At 42.7% G+C, this 21,407-nt stretch overlaps 1 protein-coding gene across 5 annotated transcripts in view; it reads left to right on the top strand.

Annotated features, from left to right (window-relative positions):
- FGFR1OP (FGFR1 oncogene partner) overlaps positions 1 to 21,407 on the top strand; it is a 45,474-nt gene that overhangs the window by 18,107 nt on the left and 5,960 nt on the right. Inside the window, exons 7-12 of one of the 5 annotated variants that reach the window (XM_019549964.1) lie at positions 1,343 to 1,402; positions 12,485 to 12,705; positions 18,478 to 18,558; positions 18,758 to 18,870; positions 19,555 to 19,623; positions 21,301 to 21,340. In XM_019549964.1, the coding sequence (XP_019405509.1) occupies positions 1,343 to 1,402; positions 12,485 to 12,705; positions 18,478 to 18,558; positions 18,758 to 18,870; positions 19,555 to 19,623; positions 21,301 to 21,340 (584 nt within the window). The remainder of the gene's footprint in view (positions 1 to 1,342; positions 1,403 to 12,484; positions 12,706 to 18,477; positions 18,559 to 18,757; positions 18,871 to 19,554; positions 19,624 to 21,300; positions 21,341 to 21,407) is intronic. The other 4 variants (XM_019549965.1, XM_019549966.1, XM_019549967.1 and 1 more) reach the window with 4 other exon arrangements.

The following is a 21,407-nucleotide window of genomic DNA, read 5'->3' as shown; positions in this document are numbered from 1 at the left end:
CAGCAGTTCCTCAAGGAGGAAAGAGCAGAGCAGCAGATTGGACAGGGGATGGGGTAGGGCTCTACCTTGTAGCACACCTGCGAAAAAGATCACCTTCCACTAGTTTAAACTTTGGCATAATCTCCTATAGGATATGGTGAAAGCTCCATTACTTGGAACAGCTTATAGAAAAAAATACTTATAAAACTATCTGTAGGTATATACTTATGCATCCAAAATCTTAAAAGAGCAGCCTGTCTCCTCTTTTGTGTTTCTTGTTTTGTTTTATTGTTTCTGTAGCTTGTTCTAAATATGTTTTGGGGCAGTTTTTTTTGTCTTTTTTTTTTTTTCCCAACCTTAAATGATGACTGTTGTGTTGGCCGGTGCTATTTTGGAATAACTGGAGTGGCTTTAACATTCATCTCTCTAGTTGTATATTCAGACACTATTGATAACTTTGTGCAAATTAACATATTACATCCATAATAAATGGAAATTAAATGACAATTTTTGCTGGTTTGAATGCTAGGCTCAGCTGACAGTTCATGTTATATACCTTTTGTATATTATTAAGTTAAAAAGCCTCAAGTTCCTCCATTAAGAAGAATTGCATTCTTTACTCTAGCTCCCTTTGGCCATGTTCAAGTGTTGTTTTTACTAGGAAAGTGGCAATTTTCCCAATACAAATACAACAAGCATATACACATTCACACTATTTCTCCAGGACCATAAATGGTGATTCTGGGGCAAGAAAATGGCTCAACTCCAACCCAGTAGAAGGTGCTTCTGAGGGAGTTTCTCACAGGAGAGTGAATCCTTGTACTCTTTTCATGGTTTTGGTGCTAGGAGCCAAGTGGAAGAAGCAGTTCCACATGCCCGCTTCTCATACCAGGGAACTCTTGTGTAAAGAGCAGGGAGGGGTTTTTCCCTACTGCTTTAGTTCTCCTAGGAACAGGAAGGCTGGATCAGCTGCTGCTCCCTATGCTTTCCCCAGACAGATAACCCTGGTTTTGGGATGGTGTAAGGAACAAGGGGGAGAGTACAGTTGCAGACTGTACTGCTCCCTCTCCAGGAATCATCTGCAGCGGTGGAAACTTTCTGCTCCTAGAAACTAGCGCTATATCGACTGTTACCTGACAGATTGTATTTAACATCAATAACTGTCCGTGGGTAGAAGAATTCAAATATTCTTGAAATTTTCCAACAAGTCAGGGGAAGAGTATAGCTTTAGAAGAAGAGAGGCTTAGCTGCCTTGTTTTGCTGTTTTAAATTATCATGCTATATAAATAGAAACTGGAGTAGCTTAAACTGCTCAAATTGTTTTTCATTTCTTTTTGTGCTGTTATTTTATTCTTATGTTCAGATACCAAGGTATAAAGGACTTCGTAAGCAGGAAAAGTGCTTGGACAAGGCTGGTGAGCAGGTAAAATGCCCAAGAGAAGGCACTTAGGTGTTTTTCTTTTAGGAAAAAAGCTTATACTAAAACTTAAAAAAAAAAAAGCTGTACAGTGGACTTGATGCATACACTAAAATTATAACTAGTGCTATACTATGTAGCCATAGAAATAACACCTTAAGGCACCATACATAAATTATTGTAAATGTTTAAAAGAGCGTGCTGAAATCATTACTAAAAGATGAGGATATTCATGTTGGTCTTGGTCATTTAATTGTTAACTAATGTAGTTGGGGATAAGAGCCAAGAGTATCACTTTAGCTTTGAATTTCCCAGGGCTTTTTCTAAATATATTAATTTGTACACTTTCCACAAACTAATCTGTGAATCCATTACCCTCTCCTTTAAAGATTCCTTGTATGCAATGTGAAAAGGAATAACTGGGTGACAATGGATAAGTAGAAAATTTTATAATTTTTATTTATTTATTTATTTTAATTGAACCACTTGAGACCTGTTAAGAATGTCTTTATGGCTGTTTTCTCATGATTCCTCATAGGTTAATGCAATATGCAATATTTTGCCTGAAGTGATAGACAAATTCTGCTGTGGTGTTCTAGGAAGTGAAGTATTAGACTTACCTTATAACTAGCCCCAAGAATTTCAGTGATCTATCACGGTTATCAATATAAAGAGAAATGGATCATGTATAGCATTTTTTATAGGATGAAAGAACACAAATGTGTTTTAGAATAAAATACCACTATATACCTTGCCTTTCTTGCATATCATTCTCAGTTTCAAATTTTAATATGTCAAATCTTTAGGATAGTTAATTTGTGGGGGGGGAAAGCTGGTCAGGATTAAAATAAATATGCATGCTAAAGCCATGCCTACTAGATATCTTCTCTTCTCTACCTCAAATAATTGTAAAACAATGAAGTTTTCAGTTGCATGTTGAAATTCCCCACTAACAGGTATTCTGGAATAGCGGTGTCACTATGGGGAAGATTAGCTCCATAATTTAATTTCAAGAGGAATATTGGAAATCCATTTAAGTTCCTTCAGAGATGTTTCTTCATGAATGTGGGCTGTGAATAAAAGTATATCTTCTGACATGTTTTGAGATGTTTCTGAGGAGGAAGTAGGGGAAAAATGAGGTACAGGAAGCATGTAAAGAATTACTGTAGGAATTACCAATTCCTTTGGCTACACTTACACATCTTATTCAATAAAATATGGTAGTTCTGTTTGTTTGTTTTGTCCCCCCCCCCCAATCAGCATGGGGGAGGGGGAAAGCTCCTCTTATTCACATGCAGCAAACCACCCCTTTTAAATGTATTGGCTATCATCAAATTGGTACTAGAAGCAGTATGGTCTCAGTCATGGAAACCAACTAATGAAGTTAAGGGAATGCAGTCCATGCTAAGCGTACCCATAATACATGGTCTATATTGATCAAACATACTGATGGGAACTGTTTTTGTGTGGCCCTTAAAATAACAAAACCAAAAAGAAGGGCAGTTGCTCCCCCAGGAGGGAATGAGCACAGGGCAGCACTCGGAGGCTGGAGAAAGCTCTAACACCCTCCTCTAATGCCAGACATGCTGATGGGAACCTCTTGGGGTGTGTGTGTGGGGGGGGGGCAGGTGTTCCCTCTGCAGGAACCTGGCACTGGGCCTGTACCAGAAGGGCCCAAGCCAGCTTAGACACCCTCCTCTAAGAATAAAATGTAACATTTGATAACTGAAAAGGCCTGAAATGTTGATAGGAGCCTACTACAAAGATAGATTAGTGCAGTTTATCTGAAAAAGATGGTGCCCATTGTGCTTACTCCCCCTCAGTACTAACTCTTTCAAGTCATTGTGAGCCACTGCATTGAGTACACTTGGACTTCCTCACTACTCCCACAGCTGAGCTGTGCCTTTTCTTTCCCACTTCCAAAGTTTCCTGTTTCTTTACCATCTTTTAAATGTCTAGTAGACATCATCAAACTTCTGTGTAGCTGAGTAGCTCTGCTTTCCCCTTCTCTGCATGTCATGTGATTAGTGTGGCTTCTCTGTGGGGTGGAGATGAACCAGGCAGCCCTGTGCCTCATCTGCATATAATTTTTTGGGAGGTCCCATGACTGGAACCAGGTGCTCTTGTTGCAGCCTGTGAGCGTGGGGCTAATTAGCATGTGGATCCTTTGTGGAGGGTATCTAGAATACTCACACATACTAAGCAGTGCTGAGCTGTGGGGTCACCATGGCTTGAAATATGTTTGGCTCTACTGGGGCCCAGCCTGATTAACTAAATGGTAAATCCTGAGATTTTTTATCTCTGGACTAATACATAATACAAACTGTGCATGATATAAGTAGGTGCAAAAGTGGTGCTTAGAAGTGTGTTTTTTGGAATACTTGTACTGAAGTTGCAGCTGTCGGGGTTGAGGCCAGAGTTGGGCTAACAACAGCCTCCTGTTCCCCTCTGCAGTTTCTGCCCTTCTCTCTGCCCCTTTGCTTCCCTGCCTTCTCCTCCCTCTCCCTGCCCCTTCCATATAGCTTGCTTCTACATTGTGCTTGGCTTGGGGAAGGAACAGAGACTGAACGGGGCCTGGCAGTAAGTGGGGTAGAGCAGGAAGGCTGCAGAGAGAAGGGGGGAGGGGCAGAGGGCAAGGGGGCTATGTGATCCTCCCCCTTCCCTCCCATACCCTAGCTACTGCTTTCCCTGCTATAGCAGTGGGAGGGGGATGAAATCAAGACAACACTCCAAAAATTAGGCCTGGAAAATGTATATGGAAAACTTACGCATTTCTTACATGGAATCTAATGATGCGGGGCACCCATCTTGTTCAGTGTTGTGTTGTGTTGTATTCTAAACTCCTATGATTCTCAAGGCCCAGGAATATTAGACTTGACTTATTTGGAATTTAAAAAAAAAAAGTGTAATTTTCTAGAAATGGGACTGCATGTAGTTTAGGTAAGGAGTGTCAAATATACGGTCTATGGGTTGGATCCAGCCTATGGAGCTGTTTGTTGTTTGAGTCTTAGGAGCTGGGAATTTGTGGGTAGAGCCTGCTGCTGAAACTGGGATATGGAGCTTTGCTGGGGATGATGTTGGTGGCAAGGAACATGTTAAGGTTTTAACCCTGGTGCCTCCCTGAAACTGCTTACCTTGCTGCTGAAGGTGGGTCCAAATGTGGCCCCTGAGAACCCCTGTAAGTCAAGATATGGCTCTGGGAGCCAAACCAATTTGATGCCCCTGATTTAGACAGTGGTGGATTAAGATTTACTGGGGCCCTGGGCAAACAGAAAGTTGGAGGCCTCCTACATCCCATTATAAACATGAATGCATCAAAAAGCATTAATAAATAAATGCATTATAATGTTTACAGTGTGCATTAATAAATAAAGCCCAACATGCAATATTGAAATTAACTACTCAGTTTTGCCAGGCACAAAACTCTATAAAACTGCCCTAGGAAAATTGCCATAAACATATAATAATACAAAAGGAATAATGTTTTAGTTTAGTGGTCATGTAGATTTTTTTTTTTTTTTGTTTGACTTCTATATTAAAAATGTACCTTGTACCTACACTATGGTAAACTACTTCAATACAAATACAGGCCATGTTTATTAGGGGTGTACCGATTTATTTAGTAATAATGCAAATAATTTTAAACTACTGACATAAACCTCCTTTTTGTGGGGGGGGCATGGTCCAACAGCTGCCTGCAGCACATTATCAGCATCCCAATGTTTAAACATGGTGGCAGGTGTGCTTGAACTAGAGCTCATCAAATGAGATTTAGTTTAAGTGCTGCCACCACCATTTTTAAGCTCAGGGATGCCAATACATGAGACACTGTGTAGCATTTCAGTCAGAGCTGCTCTCAGAGCTACTCTAATTTAAGCATTATTTACCCCCACCCTGGAGCACACACAAAGGTGCCAAGGGGCAGCTGTCTGAGCCTTCCCAGCAGGGCTGGTGGTGGGAGGAAAGTATGAGGCTTTGTGGCTACCCAGGGCTGGATGGTCTCTGGGCCACAACTCCCCTAAAACTGGGCCCCAGCTCCTGGGAGCTGGACTTTGGCAGGGGAGGAGGTCTTCTCCTCTCGGTGCTGCTGCTAAGCCTGGGCAGGGTGGGCTTTCCTGTTCCACGGAGGAGGCTGAATGGACTTAGCTGGGCTGAGGGTGGCATGGCATGTGCCCACCTCTCCTCCCTGTTCCCTGCCCCTCCCTCCCCCCACTATAGCCGAAGCAGAGCTGAGCAGGGCAGGGGCAGATATGGTCTGTCTGCTGTGGGCTTACGTCTCTTCATCCTTTGCCCCAAGGGCCCCATACCATGCATATGCTCTTGACTGACTGGCAGCCGGAGGCACAACTCACTGCCCCTACTGCTGTCAGGTGGGCAGGAAGTGCATGGCCTGCACAGGTCTCCCAAGGGAAAGTTAGAAAGGCACCAGAGCAGAGAGCCCCAAGCCCAGTGAGCAGCCCGGATTAATCTCATGCACAAATTCTCACAAGAGAAGGCTGAGGGGGGACCTGGTGACCGTCTATAAACTCACTCAGGGGGGTGGGGGACCAGAAGGGTTTGGGAGAGACCTTGTTTCCCCTAGCACCCCCTGGCATAACAAGGAATAACAGCCACAAGTTGTTGGAGAGGAGGTTTAGATTAGACATCCGTAAGAACTACTTCACAGTCAGGGTGGCTAGGATCTGGAACCAACTTCCAAGGGAAGTGGTGCTGGCTCCTACCCTGGGGGTCTTTCAGAGGAAGCTTGATGCCTACCTAGCTGGGATCATTTGAGCCCAATTTTTTTTTTTTTTTTTTCTCTTGCCCTGGCAGGAGGTCAGACTTGAAGATCTGTAAGGTCCCTTCTGACCCTACTTCTATGATTATGAAATCTGGGACCGGGGCACATGCCCTTTCCCATGCCTCCCCTGGGGGTACATGCAACAGCAGGGAGCCACTCCTCTCTTCCACACTACCCCGCTCCTTCCCACCTGTGGCTCTGCCCTACTTCCTCAGTATGGGGACCTCAATCTGCTCCCCTTCCCCCCACACGTTTGCTTACCCACATCCCTCCTCTCTTCTCCTCCCCCCCCCCATATTACCTTATCTGCAGGGAGCTACTCTGCACGCTGCCTGGCTGTTTTCCTGGCTACGTCCATGTGTGCAGCCGTGCACATGCACGCAGGACCCCTTGTAGGCTAGAATGTTGCCTGCCTGCAAGAGGAAACCTGCCACTTCCCAATGGAACCCGATGACCCTGATTGGCAGGGTCTCATGGGCCTATGTGTTAATCTGCCTGGAGATTTACATTATTCAGGTCTATGTGAGAATTGTCAGAATCCTCTTGTCAGGCTACCATTTGTCTTTATCTGAGCATTTTATGGCTACCATGGAACACATTGGAGGTGTAAAGACCACTGAAAGGCTCTGTGTGTGTGAGATATATATAACTTTTTTTTTTAACAATGGATCAGGAGTTTCTCGGGAGGTTGCATGTATTTTGTCCAACAGTTTTCCTGGTCGGACTGCCTAATAAGATAGCATATGAATAAGCTTACCTTTAAACAGCCAGTTCCCCAGTCTCTTGCATAATTTCATTTTGTACAGTAGGGGTATCATTAGGGCTGAAGGAGGGTGGCTGAGCTGGTCTGTGGCTTGGCTCAGGTCCATGCAATGGAGCTAGAGTATAGGGCCAGTTCAGTGGAGACCTGCATGCAGTGCATACCCCACACTAGCTCCCTGTGCTGCATGCAGAATATGTGCCTGATCCAGCCCTGCGTGTATGTGCAGTGCTTGCTATGCCTGCTCCAGGACTTGTGCTGCATGCAACATGTGGAATGGACCTGGCTGCATGGGTGCTGCATGTACCCACTAATTATTTATTAGACTTTGTTAGAACCGTTGAATTAAAATAATTTAATAATTTAATTTTAATTTAAGGATTTATTAGACCCATTTATTAGATTTTAAGTTGGTCTAATAAAAGATATCAGATTCACCCAAAGAACCTTGTCTGCGTGCAGCACAGTGTTAGCACCACTGTCTACTAGGTAGAGCTTAGGGATCATTAAAGCACAATTAACACTTAAATGGAACGTGAAATACAAACACAGACAACTTAGTGTCCTAAATCAAAGTCTAACTCTAGTAGAACAACAAGTATCATCTTAGCTTCAACCTGTACCTGGCACAGCACCCCAGGAACCATACATCTCAGTTGTAGATCATTGACAGTTGTTGGCCTTTAAGTTTGCCTGTGTAGGTAGCATGTTTTCCTGTGCTGTCCACACTGATGAAGTCAATGCAAGACTAGCAAAAGCTAGTGTGGCCTTCGGCAAACTATGTAAGGTAGTCTGGGACTGCAGAGGCATCAGAATGTCCACAAAACTGAAGGTTTACAAAGCATCATCCTTCCAACTCTCCTTTATGCTTGCAAAATCTAGACCATTTAAGTGTCATGCCAAGAAACTAAACCACTTCTACTTGTCCTGCCACTTGATCTTTAGTATCTTTTGCAGGCAGCACAAGATTTGGGACACTCAGGTGTTCAGAAGATCAGCTCTCCCCAGTGTTCACACCCTGCTGGAATTGGCACAGCTAAGATGGGCTGGCCACTTCTCAAGAATGCCTAACACTTGCCTGCCAAAGAAAGTCTTCTATGGTGAACTGTCAAATGGAGTATGCTTTCACGGTGCACCAGAGAAGCAGTACAAGGATACCCTAAAGGTGTCCCTAAAGAGTTTTGGCATCAACCCAGAGTTGTGGGAGCAAATCACTCGTGACCATCCATCCTGGAGGTCCCAAATCTAGAACGGAGCATTGGCTTTTGAACAGCATCGCACAGCAGAAGCCATGAAGAAACATGCAGCCAGGAAAACAAAAACCTCCTGTATCCAGTCCTCATCACTGTCCTGACCCTGCTGCAGCAGATACTTGGAAGCAGAGATCAGACTATATACTCACGTGACCTAGCCTCTACCCCCTTCATTCTCTTCCCTTTCCTCTTTTTCTCCTTTTCCTTCTTTCTCCTTTTTCTCTTCTCCTTCCCTTTTTCTTTCCTACTTCTTTTCTGTCTTCTTCCCTTCTCCTGCTGGATGCGGTTGTTTTTGCCCACAAAGGACGAAAGTATATTATCTTAGCAGTTTCTGTATTCAGAGAGAGAAAAACACTTAGTTCACCCAATCCTGTATGTTACTTTCTTCAATGGAAGAAGCAGCCACTCAGTTCCTGAAACAAAGGGTGTGTTGTTGGTTGGGATGATAGAAAAGGAAAGAAACAGTATGTGAGCCAACTCAAGGTCACAAGCTGTTTGCAAGAGGCAAGGCTAGCTGATATTGCAGAAAACTTCAGATAACAATGAGGCTGTTTAGAACTTTAAGCAATGATTACATAAGGCTAAATATAAAAGAAAACTTTAAACAATACTCCAATTTTACCACTCTATAAATAGATGTAGCTTTAAAACATAAGATATGACAAACTATCCTAACACCAGTGGGTTTGGGGCACAGGCTCTGTGGCCAGTCCACATAAGGCCCCAGGCCATCTGTGCATGCTGGAAGCAACACTCAGGGCCAGTCTGGTAGGATGCCGCATGCAGAGTGTACCCCACTGGCTCTCTTTGGAGCTTCCCATGAAGAAGTCCCAAAGTGGGGCTGGTGCATGCTGCACACAGTGCAGGGGTCTGGGCCAGCTGTGCACCCTGCATGTGGTACAGGGAGCCAGCACTGGATCTGTGGTGCATGCAGCACTGTGCTAGCGCAGCCCTGCATGCTAGCTGTGGCATGCACAAACTGCCTGGGGCCCTTTCTAGACTGAACCTAGAGCCAGCATGGGGCCAGTCTGACTCACCCTGGACCAACTCCTTGTACTGTGTGCAGCATCCATAGTGCCAGGTCCAGCCCTCATGCCATACCAGTTCTGCACTGTGTATAAGGTCAGCCTGAGACCCACTGGCTGAATCATAGGACTTCACAGACCCTATCTGGCCCATTGGCTGTATATTAGATATCCCTGCTGTGCACCAAGGAGAATGCAGATCCTTGGACCCATAGACTGCTGGAAGAGAACCGAAAAATCAAAAGCTTCTGAGTTGACATGGTTAGAAAGGTTCCATTAGAACTTGTGTTGGAATTTTACCAATTGATCAAAACTAAAATCCATGAATTTTTAAGAGACTATTCCAAAATTATTGTTATACTAGAGTTTTTGAACAAAACTGCTGCAAGAATGTATAATGTGCAAAATCTATACAATTGTTCCCTAAAATTTATTCTGAGGAATGGCTGAACTGCTTTTGATGTAATTTTCCAAAATAAAAAAAAATAAATAAAATTGGAGTAACTTCATACTTCAAACCTTGGATGATTTAAGGTTTGGCAAAATTACAAGCCTTACAAGGAAAACTAGACCATCTCAGTCATCACAGCTGCTGTATTATTGAGTGGTGTATGATATAAAAAGCAGCTTTTGGTTTCTTTTTCCTGTCCCAACTCCCCAATCTTCTAGTGTGTTCTTTAACTTGTACAGTGATCATCTGAATCTGATAATCTGTTCTGTGCAGTGTTTGACACCCACATTTGTGGTCTGTTTTATGAGGGAAAGCAAGAAAAGCACGTAGTGGTATTTGGTTAATTTTTATTTACAAGCCAGCCATCTTCTGGAGTGCTTCTGGGTCAGTCGCTACCTTAGAAAAGGCATCTTAGGACATTCATGAAAGTATGCAAGATAAAGAAAAGTGGTGTCTGTGCAAAACATTATTTGTATACTCTTTCCCAAGTGGAACATGCAAAACGCCTCCAAGATTTAGCCTAATGATAGCAACTTTCTCTGATCGGGTCTGAGTTAACGCACTTCTTTATTTCAGTGCTTATTTTGCTAGTGCTAAGTAATTGGGTACCATTTAACTAGGAACTGAGTTCTAGATTTTGCATTTTAATAAAGAAATTACCAAATAGCTATTGCTTTACATTGGGCAAAAAGCCTTAAAGGAGAGTAAGTGATCATACATCAGATCATATTTTTCTCATCTATGCTGGGCTGTCTGTGTATGTTTGGCATAGCAGAACCAGAGATCTGTAACAGGGCCATGTACTTTGGCATTAAGCAGCAGCAGGTGTTTATGACCAGGCCCATTGTATCTGCTATTTGCATGCTGATCCTTAGCACATAGGTTTGATGGAAAATAAATGAGATGTAAATTCTAGCAACTGATTTGGAACTTAAGATCAAAGTTCCTTGAACCCTGCTGCTTATTTTAAATTTAAGCTTAACTTTAAATCAGCTTAACCGTCACAGCATACACACGTATGTGAAGCAGAGTTGACGTAAATACAGCACAATAATTAGTTAAGTTGACTTACAAGATGGCTACCACCATGTCAAGGAGCTGTACACGTGTACATTTCTATGTGGCTTAACTCAAGTCGACTTAATTAAGTTGCCTTACTTTAAGTTGACTTAGTACATGTGTTATTTCTGATTAACCTAAGTTCTCAGCCTGCCTTTTCTGCTTATACCCCTCTTTCCTTTTGTTGAAAAAGCAATAGAAATATGAAGAGGAAAATGTAGTGTGCTACAGTTTTGTGTCATTTTAACATACAGGCAATATTTCTATTCAGTGATTTGGGACTCTGAGGAAAGAGAGGCTAATGGAGAAACATATGAGAGGTTCCATCCTGGTTTTTAGTTATGTAGTTTGAGTGATTTTCTTAAATCTATTGCCAAGCTGTCTTCCTTTCTTTATTATGGCATGAAGGAAAAAAACTTTTTCTTTGCTTGTTATTTTTTTAATTTTAATAAATGCAAGTATTAAGTTTACTTCTAGTGTGAAATTTTGGTGAACATGCAGTTAATGGCTGAATTTGATATCTTGTAAGGTGTAGTTGTCTACAGATTTAAAAGCTAAAATGTATACTATTTGATCATTTAAGGAAATTGAAATTGTTTGCTTATTTCAGATTTTCTGTTCTTCAGAAGTTCTCTCTGGCTTGAGAATAAAACTACCTTCCATGTGAGGTATTTTCACAAAACGTGACTTCAGTGTTTGTAGGGCTTGGGCTTGAAGTGGGTTGCTCTTTATTATAGAGGGCAAAGGCTGATAATATCAGTTTTGGAAGAAATTTGTTACATTTTGAAGTCATTGACTTTGGTTTTGGAGGGAAAGTTGTGGTTGATCTCACTTCTGCAATATTCTGGTTTTGTGCGTTTAGAGCTCGGTATTCTGCAGTCTGATTCAGTTGAAATAAAATTAGAGTGAAGATGGGAACTTTAGAAGCAGCAGGTCTAAAAAGGAATGAAAAAATTAAAGCAGTGCTAAAATTGCTGTTTATTTCTTTGAGTTTCTTTTAAGCAAGAAAATTATAATGCCCGCACATAGTTTGTAGTCTGTTACTGGAATTAAAGTACTGTTATCAAGGCGAGTTTTCATGAACACACATTAGGGTGTTTGTACTAGTGTAACTAACTTAACTTTGAAAGTAGTTTTAGTTTAACCAACAGTTGTTTTTATGTAGACCACCCCAAATTGTCAGTATTAAAAATATTGTTATTAATTGTATGTTCCAGCAAATGGTGGAACTTACAGCTTTTGAAAATAATATTTATGTTTGGCTATAGTCAGGGCTTGTATTCATGTTTGGTGTGTGGTTTGTTTTTTCATCCCCCTGCCCCCCCCCCAATGATGTGTTCCTTTTTAGTCAGCTTTTAGTAAGATGGCATGGAACAGAAGTTGAAGATGTACTCATTAATTTAAATGTGGAAGATCTGGCTAGTTATAGACTGCAAATAAAACTGTCATACAAAATTAGTAAATCTTATCAAATTGTAGTAAATATTTTGCATTATGCTATTTTGGCTGGTTTGACTTGACTAGTAGCACAAGTCCAACAGAGAATGGGAAAGGATAAAGAATGATCTCTCCTTAGCAATATGATGGACTAGATTATTTATAACTATGATGGTTATGGTTAAAAATACTTTTTCCCTTTTTTCTTGGAATTAATTACATGGAGAAGCTAAATGCTGTATATTCTGATTTGTCCTTTCTTAACAACTGCATTACAGTTGCTCAAGAAAAATATCTGTTAAGTGCAATTTTTTTTTCTTTAGGTTGCTGAAGCCAGTGTAAATGATACAAGCATCTCATCAGGAGAAACCAAGAGCAAAAGTAGCATTCACTTTCTGCCAAATGAAACAAAGCTAGATTTGCAAGTACATAACAAAGACTTAAATACCAAAGAGAAGAGTGATCCAGGTGTGGATGAGGATGATGTGGAAGGAGATTCTTTTTTTGATGATCCCATACCCAAACCAGAGAGAACTTATGGCTGGTAAGTAAATAATATTTACAAGATAATGCACATTTCTTTCATGCTCAAAAGGCTTGCAGAATATTCAGGGTTAAGTCAAATTTGCATATAGCCTTATGAAGTGTCACTTAATTCCTCTAACATATCCAGCATACTGAAAAGATGGAGCCTTGCCTTTGCATACTTGCTTGCCAAACATGATGTACAAATCTATGCTGCCTGAGTACTGGTGCTGTAATCAGACCTACAGTAGCTGCAAAGTTGGGCGAAGAGAAGCCTTACCTCTTAAGATGGAGCAAAATCTAACCTATATATACAAAGAAGGATTATAACATTGATATCTTGGGAAAGATACTTCCCTGCTTACGGAAAAAATCCCTTATGAATTGTATGGATCAATGTTCACATTCAACTTTCTCTCTTTGTAGGTTGTGTTTTTGTTTGTTTTAAGAAGTATATTGTTTTTCTTGGGAAATTTTTTAAGGTTCTGTGCATTCAGGCACTTGTTCTTGTAGGATCTGATAATAATTGAAAATACTAAAAAAAATATAATCTGCCCATTTCTAACTGTATTAATTGCAGTTAACTGTAATAATTAGTTCCAGAAAACTAAATACAACGTATGGCACAAGTGCAAATTCTACAGTTTTAACATCTATTTGTAACCTTTTTATTGTTCAAAAACAATAATATATTAACATAATAATCTTGGTCTTGGGGCTGATTTTGTTCAGTGTCTTTGTCACCGAGTCACAGTTGCTGCCTGTGAAAGGTTAGTAAGCTTCAGTTACTTGGGTAATCCCTGGCCTTTGACCGGGAAAAGGTTTGGTGCTCACTCTGCTCCAGGAGAGACTGCTCCTGTCCTTGCTTAATCTTGCCTGCCACAACTTTGATGGCAAATTTATAGGAGGTATTGTTCGGTCTGGGAACAGTCAATCCTTGAGTGGGAAAAGAGTAGCAAGAATGATCCGAGTCTTGTACAGCACTGTGTCATTTGGGACTGGCCTTAAGGGCACCATTTTTGGAACTCCTCCAACCCCTACACTACCACGTCATACCTCTAGTAATTTAATTACTTTAAAGTCATATCTGCAACCAGCCTTGTTGCTGTAGGTGTCATATTTAGCTCATGGGATACCTGAGAGTCCATCCCTTATAAGCAGGAATCCTGTTTTTCCCTGATTAAAAAAATTGCAAATTCTCTGACTAACCCCCCCCCAAATCTGTAATTAAAATTAAAGTGTCCCTGTTCCCCCCTCCCCCCCCAGCCCTACTGATGCTCCTCATTGCCTGACCGCAGCCCTGCCAGAGAGGCCCCCATCTGCCAGGGCTACAGGGCCAGGTGCCCAGGTCCTCAGCCTCCTGTCCCCAACAGAAGGCAGCGGCTGCTGCAGGAGAAAGAGCATGGAGCTGGCTTCCCCCCTGCTGCCTGTCTGCTCTGGGAGGGGGTAGGACTGGCTCCTGGTTGCAGCTCGCACTCCTGGCAGGCAGTGGGGGAGCTGTGGGGGGCCCCCCCCCCGATCTGTGTGCAGGGCAGAGACAGGGTGGGGGCACGCTGCAGGGGCATGCAGCAGTGAGGGGCACAACCCCACGCTGCTGCCGCCCATGCAGGTGAAGTGTCTCCAGGGCAGCGTGGAGCTCGCAGAGGCAAGCAGCCCCACTCTGCCCTGCTGCACCAGGCTGCACATGCTGCATTGCAGAGGCCCTGGGGAAGGGCACCAGGGAGGGGAGCATGAGCCCCCAGTGTGCACCTGCCTTGTCTCTGCCCCGTGTGCAAATCTGGGGGGCATGGGTCCCCCCTGCGCCCTGAAAATGTGTGCTGGGAAATTAGAAAACTGGGATCCCTGCTTAGAAGACTAATGAAAGTTGAGCAGCTCAGCTGCTCCTCACCCATCTCATGCTTGGCTTGCTTTGTTGTCTGTTCACTGCTGAACCCAAATTCCTAGGGCTTTGTGGGCTATCCCACCACTGGTGCAGTTGCAGCTGCACAGCTGAGGCTTGTGCTCCCTTTGGGGGAAACGACCAAGTCATGATCAGCTATTTCCTGGCTTAACTGCAGAGCCCGTGTGAGGTTCTGGTCCTGCCCCCTCTCTGGACCCTTACTTACGTCAGCATAGATTGCCAGCATCAGTCTCGCTCCCTGTGAAGCTTCCTGGTTCAGCTAAGTCTAGGTGAGGTACTCACCCCAACTCTTCCGACTTTGCGCTGGTTTGAGTGCCTGGGTAAGTCTCAGGTGCTCGAATGATTCAGGCTGGGGTGCAAGCGGGGTCTTTCTCTCCTTTCCTATACCAGCCCTGCCACAGTCTTCATCAGTGACCTGGAAGATGGTGCACCCTCAGCAAGTTTGCAGATGACACCAAGTTGCGGGGAGTAGTAGATACACTGGAGGGTAGGATTCAGAGTGACCTAGACAGATTGGAGGATTGGGCCAAAAGGAATCCCATGAGGTTCAACAAGGACAAGTGCAGAGTCCTGCACTTAGGACAAAACAGTCCCATGTACAGGCTGGGGGCTGACTGCTAGGCAGCAGCTTTGCAGAAAGGACCTGAAGGTTACAGTGGATAGTAAGTTGAGTAAGAGCTAGCAGTGTGCTCTTGTTGCCCAGAAGGCTAACAGCATACTGGGCTGCATTGGTAGGCGTGTTGCCAGTAGGTTAAGGGAAGTGATTATTCCCTGCTTTTCAGCACTGGTGAGGCTACATCTGGAGTACAGTGTCCAGTTTTGGGCCCCTTTTGGGCTGTGGACAAATTGGAGAGAGTCCAGCAGAGGGCAACAAAAATGGTGAGGGGGATGGGGGACATGACTTGGGAGGAAAGACTGAGGAAATTGGGCTTACTTAGTCTAGATAAGAGGAGACTGAGAAGGGTTTAATAGCAGCCTTCAACTACCTGAAGGGGGGTTCGAAAGAGGACGGAGCCAGACTGTTTTCAGTGGTGGCAGATGACAGAACAAGAAACAATGGTCTCAGGTTGCAGCAAGGGGAGTTTAGGTTAGATATTAGGAAGAATTTTCTCACAAGGAGGGTAGTAAAACACTGGAACAGGCTACCCAGAGAGGTGATGAAATCTCCATCCTTGGAGGATTTTAAGACGCAACTAAATAAAGCTTTGGCTAGGATGATTTAGTTGGGGATGTTTCTGCTTTGAGCAGAGGGTTGAACTAGGTGACCTCCTGAGGTCCCTTCCAAACACTAATTTTCTATGATTGGTATTAGCTTTTTTCATCCGTTTTTATTAATGAAGTTTTGGAAACAACATTTCTCCTCCAGGATTACACAAGCAGGCAAAATGTAATAAGCTATTCAAAAGCAGCTTAAGTTGAATTTATCCCTGAATAATAAATACTTTTTAATTTCCTACCTGGAAATGCTTGAAAGACAATAGATTGAATCAAACATTGCATCCTGAAATGGCATCAAGATAGATTTATGTCACTACCACTTATTAAAATAATATTGATAAAATAAAAATACGAGCATCCAAGAAAATAATCTTTAAGCAGCAAAAGTTGGAATTGCCTAATGCAGGATAAATCTTAATCTATCAAGTGAACTGGGTTTTCCAAACTACATATCTTTAGTTCAGATCATTTCCTTATCTATTCCACATACCTTCATAGACTCTTATCTTTAATACTAGCCAATTGTCCATCATGCATGACAGATTTAAAATAACAAAGGAGCATTTACATGACCAATCCCTGCTTCCCCTCGCCACCCTTTCACCCTTCAGGGCTGGCCGTGTAAACACTCCCTGCACTGCCACTGCCACCTCCTCCAGCCACTGCCCGCCTCCACCTCCCTTGAGGAGCCGGGCTTCCCTCTGGCTCCCTGCCTCCCCTCTGTCCCCAAAGCTTCCCCCTCCCTGCCATCTGTTGGGTGGGTGCGTGTGCACCTGCCTCTGCCCCCTGGCTGCCTCCCCACTCAGGCCTGCAAAGCCGATTGCTGTTTGCCCTTTTGGCAGCATATGCGTAGTTGACCAAAAATGTTATAGACAGACGGACAGACTAAGCCCTTTATTATTTTAGAATATGACTTCTATAATTAGCAGCCTTTGTAGCAAGTAAGGTGTTTTTTGTTTGTCTAAACTTTAGTAAATGCATTGGCAAAATGCTAATTAATAAGGCTATAAAGAAATTATTTTCAGGGCCGTTCCTTCAAAAAGGAATGTTATGGTGTAGGTGTATCTGCAGTTTAGTAGATGGGTCGGTATTGACCTGGAGGGATGTGGGTAATGGGGTCCCGCGGGGTTCAGTCCTTGGACCTGTACTTCCGGTATCTTCATCAGTGATTGGGATGTGGGTGTGAGGTGTACTCTGTCTAGGTTTGCAGACAGTACTAAATTGTGGGGTGGAGTGTACACTCTGGAGGGTAGGGGACGATTGCAGGCAGACCTGGACGGGTTAGAAAAGTGGGTGGTACACAGTAGGATGTAGTACAGCAAGGACAAGTGCAGAGTGCTGCACCTAGGGCACAAAAATATCTAGCACACCTACTGGCTGGGAAGTGACCCTCTCAGCAGCACAGCAGCGGAAGGGGATCTCCAAATCATGGTGGACTCCAGGATGAACATGAGTCGTTAGTGTGACGAAATCATCAGCAAAGCTAACCGCACTTTGTCCTGCATCAGCAGATGCATGACAAGTGGATTCAGGGAGGTGATGCTTCCCCTCTGTGCAGCATTGGTTGGACCACAGTTGGAGTGCTGCATCCAGTTTTGGGCACCGTACTTCAGGAAGGATGTTGATAGACTTGGGAGGGTCCAGAGGAGAGCCACTCATATGTTTGGGGGTTTACAGGACGGGCCCTGTGGAGAGACTGGGGGACCTGGACCTCTTCAGCCTCCGCAAGAGTAGCCTGGGAGGTAATCTTGTGGCCACCTACAGGTTCATTAGGGGGATGCAGCAAGGGATCAGGGATGTTCTGTTCACCGAGACACCTCTTGGGGTGGCGAGGAACAATGGTCACAAACTGACGAAGAGCAGGTTTAGGCTGGATATGAGGAAGAACTTCTTCACAGTAAGGGTGGCCAAAATTTGGAATGGGCTGCTAAGGGAGGTGGTGCTCTCCCCTACCTTGGGGGTCTTTAAGAGTAGGCTGGATAGGCATCTGGCTGGGGTCATCTGACCCTGGCACTCTTTCCTGCCTAGGCAGGGGCTTGGACTCGGTGATCTGTTGAGGTCCCTTCCAACCCTGGCATCTATGAATATAGGACTCTCCAGCTGGTGTCCCATGGGCTGCCCTATGGCTTGGAAGAAGTTAAGTTGCACCCCCCCAGGCTTCTGCTTGGTTGCTCCCCTCGTTACTCTGTCTGTTGTTGCCCTCCAGCATCATTCCTGTTTTCCCCCTGCTTTCCCTCCCCACCCTACTTAGTCTTCCAACATATTTAAAGCCTAAGTGCAAAATAAAATTCTGTCCATAATCATCCTGTTGGATGAGCAGTAGGTACCATATATAAGGTCACTAACAGCTTGGAAATGAATACACTTTGGGGAATGTTGAAGATTAATTTTAGCTTTATTGCACTTTTCATAATGTTATATTCATAATTAAAGTGTTAGCTTAGTATTTAGTATTTCTGTTCCTACATATGAAATTCACGTAAAGTGATTTTAATGTTATGAAATAAATTCATTTTGCTTTAATGTCAGGGGCATGATTTCATAGAGATACAAATTTTGCTAAGCAAATCTCATCTTGGTTATAAAGCAGGAATGGGTTGATATATTTATTTATGCTTGCTTTTTTCCTCCCCTCCCCTTTCTGCTCCATTTTATTTGTGGGGGTAACAAAAGGCCCCCTGATAACAATAGTGACACTGAAGATGTTGCAGGAGATCTGTCTGTAACAAAAGCCAGGCAGCAATCTTTGCATAGGTGAGAAGTGAATCTCTTGCTCAGTACTTGCCTCAGCAGTGACCCAGTAGAAATATTTCATCCTTTTTATTTTTTAGATTGTAGAATAAATAGTCCCTGCCTGTGTTTTGGTGAAGACAGTATTTCTTTTTAGTTGTTTGCGTATTTAAGGACAGTAGAAAAAAGTCACATGTATAGTCTTAATTATTTCCCTCTTTAGGAAAAATGAGCCCAACAAACAAGGACGAAACATAGCATCTCTTTCTGATGTACCACCTCTGAAAAGTGGATTAAGCTCCCTAGCTGGAGCGCCTTCACTAAAGGAACATGACAGTAAGTGGGGATATTTAAGTCCTTTTCTATCTCAAGTGAAGTAGAGAGTACTTTTCAGTTTTTTAATAAAAGAAATTTAGGTATAAGGGTGAATAATAAGCTAGTACTCTGCCTCCTTGTGGCTGTAATGTATGTTACAATGTTTGTTTGGTTGGTTGGTTTGTGGGGGGGGTCATTTCATCATCCCATATTCTTTCAGGCAGTATGATGTAGGAAGGGCCTCTTGCCTGGATTTTTAGCTGTCAACCTATACCAATCAGGATTTGTTAGGGAGGTTTTTTGTGTTGTTTTGTTTTTAAATCAAAGTACCTACTTTAGCTATGTTCTGTGATTTATGTACAAAACAGCTTCATAAAGCTTCACCAGTCATTTTAATTGAAAATAAGACTTAATATTTTTTCACAGACAATGCAAAAATAAATATATTTGGGGGTATTATCTTGGTGGATCAAAGGAGACTGACTGAGTACTGCAATGTGAAAATAAATGACCAGTCTTGCTGCCCTAAACTGGACTGTCCACATATATAAAGTTATTTACCATATCTAAGTGTTTGCACAGTTGGCTTATTGCATATATGGAAAAATGTTACTACTTTTAGCTGGTGATTGGGTATGTTTAAGTAGAGGCTCAATACCAAAGAATAACGTGTTCAATTTATAATTCAGATATTTTTGTTTATAGACTCGAATAGAAACTCTGTTTTGAAAGATCTGCAGTTGGTCAATGCAAAACTTGGATCGCTTGAATTGGGTAAGTAATAGTTGGAGCAAGAAAACTTGAATGTCCTAGTTGCAAGTTCTAGCTCAGCTCCTGAGAGAAATTCTGAGACTCTGAAACAGTGATAACCAGTCAAAACCTTTAGTCTTCTATTATCTGTCACTGGAACTCTTCCTTAAGTTACGACAGTACTGTGTGGTCTGTTATATAGTGCACATAATTTCAGTATACTGTTAGGATGTCTGTATGCCATATAAAACAGAAACAGGCCATTTGATATTTCAATTTTGGTAATAACTTTACATCTTAGTCTGGTACAATGATGCTGCTAACTAGAACCACCAGGGGGAGCCTGAAGTAAGAGCAACTAATCTGTCCTGTAAAGCAGTGGATCTGCATAGAGCTGCTGTGAAATATTGTTCCCTTTTGCTGTTAGTGTTATTTCAGGTACAGTATTTAATTCTTCAGTTGTGCGCATTATACCATAACAGTAGCTGGTTGTCCTTGTTCCCTACTCTGTGACAAATCCACATATTAAATTACTGTTCTCATAGTTCAGAATTGTGTTCTAAAATGGATATTAATTTGAAAATGTCATTTTAAAAGGATATAGGGGAGAAAGTTTCAAAATATAAATATTAATTAGGTAATTAATTTTAGTGGGTTGCAGTGGGAATTAGGATCATAATTGCACTTGTGCCTTTGACATTTTTAATAGGATGAAGTCCTAATTTAATTGACGACAAATTTACAGCCATAGGATGCATCTACACATGCTATTACTGTGCATGAATAAACTGCAGAGCTTATTGCTCTACAGTTTATTGCTTCTGGGCACACCATTTGAACACGTGCCTGGGAGCAATTAACTGCAGAGCAATAAGCTCCATAACTTATTCATGCACAGCACATAAGCCATCTCAGAGCAGCCCTGGCTGGCAGGGGGCCCTAAAGGCCAGCCTCCTAGCCTGGGGCTGCTGCTCTTGGCTCACCATGCCACAGAGGGACTGGCTGGGGCACAGAGATGCTTCATCATGGGGCTAGCCTGCAGGCAGCCCCCACACTGAAGCAGCCTCATGCCCCAGCCAGCTGGGTCAGTGTTTACATGTGCACTGCTGCAGAACTTTTTTACGTTGCAGCAGGATAGTACTTGTATTTACTACTATCCCACTGCAGAGTAAATTAATTTACATTGGCCTAATAGGGACCCATGTGTAGAAGCTGAGATATTTACTGCACAGTTGACTAATTAGCTGCACAGTAAACATCTTGGAGATGTGCCCAAAAAGAACTATAAATTGTTTGACTTTCAGCTCAGTAGCCAACATCCCAAAAGGTTGGCCTTAACTTAAGGCAGTGATTTCCAGACTTTTTGGACCATAGAGCACTTGTAACCATCAACATTTCTTGCAGATCACCGTGTACCCTTCTCATCAAACTTTTAATTGAAAAGCGAGGGTGTCAGTGCAGTTCATGGACAGTGATTTGAGAAACACTGATGTTGATGTTTAGATTCAGAAAAGAGATTGAGGTTAGCTAATTCTTATGTGAACTTGATTTTTTGCCCCCCAGTGTTGATAAGATCTATATTTACTGCTAGTTCTCGCTTATTAGTAAACCCTGTATTTTGATGCAGAAATGTAACTGGAACTTTGCATTTCTTGCAGAGAGAATCTGTTTTCATCAGTAAAATACTTTTTTATTATTTAGGAGCTGGAGATGAAGATGATTATGCTGATGATTTCAACAGGTAAGAAGAAAAATACTTGGGTGGTTCTAGCTTAATATTTAATACATTGTAAAGATGCACAATTACA

Source organism: Crocodylus porosus, unplaced genomic scaffold, assembly GCF_001723895.1.
Source record: "Crocodylus porosus isolate Cpor-Errol unplaced genomic scaffold, CroPor_comp1, whole genome shotgun sequence".
Taxonomy (NCBI): domain Eukaryota; kingdom Metazoa; phylum Chordata; order Crocodylia; family Crocodylidae; genus Crocodylus; species Crocodylus porosus.
Note: the sequence above shows the minus strand (reverse complement) of the source record. Positions and strands in the feature narration are given on the sequence as shown.